At 46.3% G+C, this 4,588-nt stretch overlaps 1 protein-coding gene across 1 annotated transcript; it reads right to left on the bottom strand.

Moving 5' to 3' along the window:
- Positions 1-988: 988 nt before the first annotated feature.
- Positions 989-4,357, bottom strand: LOC127302286 (probable auxin efflux carrier component 5b). The gene is made up of 5 exons (XM_051332693.2): positions 3,577-4,357; positions 1,694-1,779; positions 1,442-1,599; positions 1,280-1,356; positions 989-1,181 (listed from the first exon to the last, which is right to left on the bottom strand). Exons 1-5 carry the CDS (start codon positions 4,290-4,292, stop codon positions 1,109-1,111), a joined length of 1,110 nt encoding a protein of 369 aa, XP_051188653.1. The 5' UTR covers positions 4,293-4,357; the 3' UTR covers positions 989-1,108.
- Positions 4,358-4,588: the final 231 nt, after the last annotated feature.

The raw sequence follows: 4,588 nt of genomic DNA on the forward strand, positions 1-4,588 counted from the left end.
TGGAGAGGAATGCTTGTTTGGTTGTTTATCCCCTCGGGTCTCCCCATCACTGCATCACTGCAACCTGATGTGTCAGTTTCCCCTGAGTGCGAGGGCAACGATGGGATCATGCCTGTGATTCAGATCATGCCCGACCTGCAGGAGCTGTGTGAGGACCCTTCCCCTCCTCTTTCGATGGTTCACCATCAGGCGGACTCGCTTGTGATATCGGAGGTGGCTTCCGCACCACCGCCAGTGGAGGCAAGTCGTTGTAGCGACAAGATTATGGAGGCAGATGCGCTCTTTGCTAGTGAGCTTTGCGATCTTCTCGCCAGGTTGGAGGCGGCTAGCCCTGGATCTAGCAAAGAGATTGCTCACCTCCTACAGGAAAAGTCTTCGAGGGGCAAAATCCAGAAGGTCAAAGACTACCTTGGGAGCAAAAGTAAGAAAAATGGTGCCACAAGAAAAGAGTCCGCGGTTGGTTGATGAATTATTCTCCTTTGTTGTCTAAAAGTTTGTGGTTGTAGGAGTTGTTTGCTTTGGGAGTAGTCCCCATGTGTTGTAAGTGTTGCTGTCGTTTGTGGTTGGTTGTGTTGTTACTACGGTTTTTGCCCGGTTTTCCGTTAATTAACTGGACATTCCTCTTCTTAATTAATAGATTGGGGCAAAGCTTTTTGCCCCCATTTCAAAAAATTGGTGCGGTGCGGGTGCGAGCACGGCATGGCGTCAACACGATCGAACGACTCGGTGTGGTAGAGACGAAAACTATGGTAGCTAGCCTAGGCACACACAGGCGTTACACACGTCATCGACTCATCATGTTTTGACGCACCTGGACTGAACATGTGATCCATGACGTGTGCTGAGTCTGATGGCATCCACCGATCGTCACTTCGTCACTGGTTCAGGGCTTCAGGCCGTGGTGATGAACATTTTGCAGTGCTGATCGATCCGTAGTTTCGACCATTTGCTCTGAATCCGATGGTACATTGTAAATCCACAATTGATGGAACTTTTTGCGATGTTGGCCGTGCTCTGCATCGATCATTATTTGTTGAAGAGCAAGTTACAACTTCCAACCTATACATTACTTAGTTAGTCCCTAGGAAGATGGGACCTGAGACTAAATTCAGCCAACGACGCCTAGGACAATGTAATACACTATCAGCACGGGCAACGACGCCAATGTCCCGAATATGACCCTGCAAGATTCAGCAAAACATACAGTTTCAGTCAGTGAAGCAAAACAAATTCAGCAATCGAACCTACCCAAGCAGACGCAACTAGTTAAGCTACTTACGCGGTGCTGAGCACATCAGCGTGCAGGCCATACTCCTTGGCGAACACGAACGTGGTGATGGATTGAGGAAGTGCGGCCTGTGGACGATACATTGATCACCAGGTGGAGCAAGAACACAGTAAACAGCCTGACATTCAGAAAATGACACCTGCTGATCGTGACCTGTATGATGGCAAGACGCAGGACGTCTCCGCGGAGCCCCAGGGCGACGGCTCCAGCCGCGGTAGCCACCGGGCCGGCGACGAACCGTAGTGCCATGCCCAGCGCGGTCAGGCCGGCCCCGCAGACGATGATCTTCTCCTGTAGCGCCATGAACAGTCCTGCACATGGGACCAACCAACCAATTTATTTATAAATAGATACATGCCTCTCGTCAATTTCTTGAGATTTTTCTGTATAAATCTAAGCATGTACCCATGCTGAACATGGCGAGTCCAACTCCAGTCCGAGACATGATCAGCACGGAGCCCTCGATGATGCTTGGCGTCTGGATGTGCCACCTATAATATGCACGGAATTCAGGAACAGCTATTCAGAAATTCAGAAGTGCCTGAAGTGACAGCGTGAGCTGTAAACCAGTAACAAACCGCACCCAGATATATATATTCTCCCAAATTGAATCTATGCCGATCTGCCAAAGTTGCTCTGTATTTATTCCCAACTGGACTACTTTGCCTCAAAGTTTATTAAATTATTTGTTCGGATGTTCCACTAACATCAAGTATCTGTTCTGCTTCAATTATCTTCAGTTCCCACCGTTCTGCTTAATAACACTTCTAGGGTGTACATATTCCCTGAATCAATGCTTGCTTGGAATAGCTTAAGAGCTTCAATAGATTATTAATGGTAGATATTAGATTTCTGTTCTGAATAGATATCTTCACGGCTGAATAAATCTTCAGGGTCAAATGGTAGGTCTAGAACGTTTTTTTAGATATGCAGCTCTTGCTAGGAAAACTTAAAACGGAGACCGAGCTAAATAGTCTTTTATTTGCAAACACTCAAAATTTGCATTTTAAAGTTTTTAAAAAATTCGAAATAAAATTCTAGAGATAGCCAATAGTGTATACTACAATGGTGTAAATTTTCAGTACAAACTACTTCATACTCTAGGCTACACAAAAATAATAGATTCTAACAAATTTTATAGTGAATAGTACACATTTGAAGATCATAGAATTTGTAAGATTTTTCCAATTTCGTGTAGCTTAGAATACAAATTTGTTTGCATTGACATTTTGCACCATTGTAGCATACATCATTGGCAACCTCAAGATATTTTTTTTGGATATTTTTAAAACTTTGAAGTATGAATTTTGAGTATTTAAAAATAAATAGCTACATGTAGCTCGGTCTCCAAAACGGCACACTCGCGCTTTCTACGACATTTAAGTTGTGTCTTCCGACAAATTAGACAATGTATTAAAAAAAATGGAATATCACATGCTATGCATTCCCCAAAGTTCCAAAGAATGATGTTGAATGGCTCAACCAATGAACACACCAAAAATTCAAAGAAATAAAATGATATTTTCAAAGGAATAAATGAAAATTTGGACCTCCGCTCTTTAATGATTTTATTTTGGCTCCCAAGAATCCAATAACAACAGAAAATATTTTTCCTCAATTGTCAAAAGGCGGAATGCGTTTGGCCTCTAGCAAATCTGACAGCCTTATCAGCAGAAAAGAGAGGAAAATACAAAAAATGAAACTAACAAGAAAAAGTGCATTGTAAATTTGTAACAACAAATGTGCACCTATGCTAAAATTTTCGACCCGGCCGTAGTGATGGGGCAATCTTTGCACCGATGATAAAGTTTGCCTCTCTATGTTTCACCAAACACAAAAAAATGAAAATATACGGCTTACTCCCTCGTTTTTTATTTAGTTCACGTTCTGGGTTTAGTTCTGGGTTTAGTGAAAGTTAAACTTTGTGAAGTTTGACCAAGAATGTTTACAAAAAATATCAACAAACAATAATACCCAAGACTTATAATACGAAAATATCGTTTCTGACGATTCTAATACTATAGATTTTACACTGTAGAGTTTGATATTTTTCCCAAAATATTCAGTCAAATTTATAAAGGAGGGATTATATCTTGAAACAGAGAAAGTATAGGGAGCCTATGCATCGGGAGCCGAATTGATTATCCGGAAAGTACATTGTAAATTTGGAACAAAAGATACATTGCCATCCTAATTGCATTTTTTCCATCATGGCCATCTCAAGTTTTGACTATGCTGCCAGGATGCATGTTTACAGTTTAGTAGTTTAGCAGAAGAAGCTATAGTACCTGTTTGTGACGCAAGACCACGTCACCCCTAGGACGCCCGCGTAGACGTTGGGATTCCGCGCCACCTTGAGCCAGACCGCTCTCACCAACGGCCACACCGGCTCGCGTTGCTGGCTCCTACGCTCGACGCCGCCGCCCTCCACATCATTGTCGCTCGCCGGCGGCGCAGCCGTGTCTGGCTTCGTCGCGACACCACCACCGCAGGCCCGCCTCACCTCGAACGCCAGCAGCAGCAGCGGGAAGTAGACGATGATCTGCACCACTGATATCTGCACGACAAGGTCGCGCGCCCACCCGCCGTACATGGCGTCCAGCAGCGGTACGCCCACAACCAGCGTGTTGTTCAGCGTCGCCAGCGAGAACCCGGTGATGCACCACGAGGAGGCCAGATCACCGCCGCCCTTGCCGCCGTCGCCGCGGCGGGTGCAGCAGCGCGTGGAGACGGCGGCCCAGGCGGCGAGAGCCAGCACCACAGCGAGCTTGGACAGGGCGTCGGCGGCCAGGACGCGGTAGTTCAGCGCGTAGGGATCCATGCGCGCCGCGAAGTCGAAGGCGAAGAAGGGGACGGCGAAGTAGGCCACCAGGCGGTTCACGGCGTCGCACTGGTCCGGCGTGAAGAGCTTCCACCATCGCACGGAGCCGTAGCCGAGGCCCAGGGCGAAGTAGAGCGGCGCCATGGCGGCCACCACCTTGTACACGTCGCCCCATCCTATCATCTCCTCTGCTACGTACTACGCTCTCTTCGTGTGGCAAGTGTACGTCTTATATGGAGGGGGGCTTGATCCATGCATGTATCGCTGAGCACGCACTATAAACTGTGGCTTGCGAAATTTGGCATCCAAAATAAAGTGAGTAGTAGCAACAAAATCATTCACTTTCAGCATAAGTATCACTTCACTAGGGATAGCCCTAGTGCCGTAGTGTGCGCACGAATCATCATGTATGTTCTCTTTTGCGCCTACCTATGGCTGGCACCCCTATGACATGGATACAGTTGCAGCCATCTTGCATC

Source organism: Lolium perenne, chromosome 5 (assembly GCF_019359855.2).
Source record: "Lolium perenne isolate Kyuss_39 chromosome 5, Kyuss_2.0, whole genome shotgun sequence".
Lineage (NCBI taxonomy): Eukaryota > Viridiplantae > Streptophyta > Magnoliopsida > Poales > Poaceae > Lolium > Lolium perenne.

Excerpts from the sequence above, each read along its gene's own strand:
- LOC127302286 (XM_051332693.2), bottom strand. The coding sequence starts at position 4,292 with ATGATAGGATGGGGCGACGTGTACAAGGTGGTGGCCGCCATGGCGCCG. Across the intron at positions 1,600-1,693 it reads ACTCGCCATGTTCAGCATGG|GACTGTTCATGGCGCTACAG; the intron begins GTACATGCTTAG and ends TCCCATGTGCAG. Across the intron at positions 1,357-1,441 it reads TGCGTCTTGCCATCATACAG|GCCGCACTTCCTCAATCCAT; the intron begins GTCACGATCAGC and ends TATCGTCCACAG.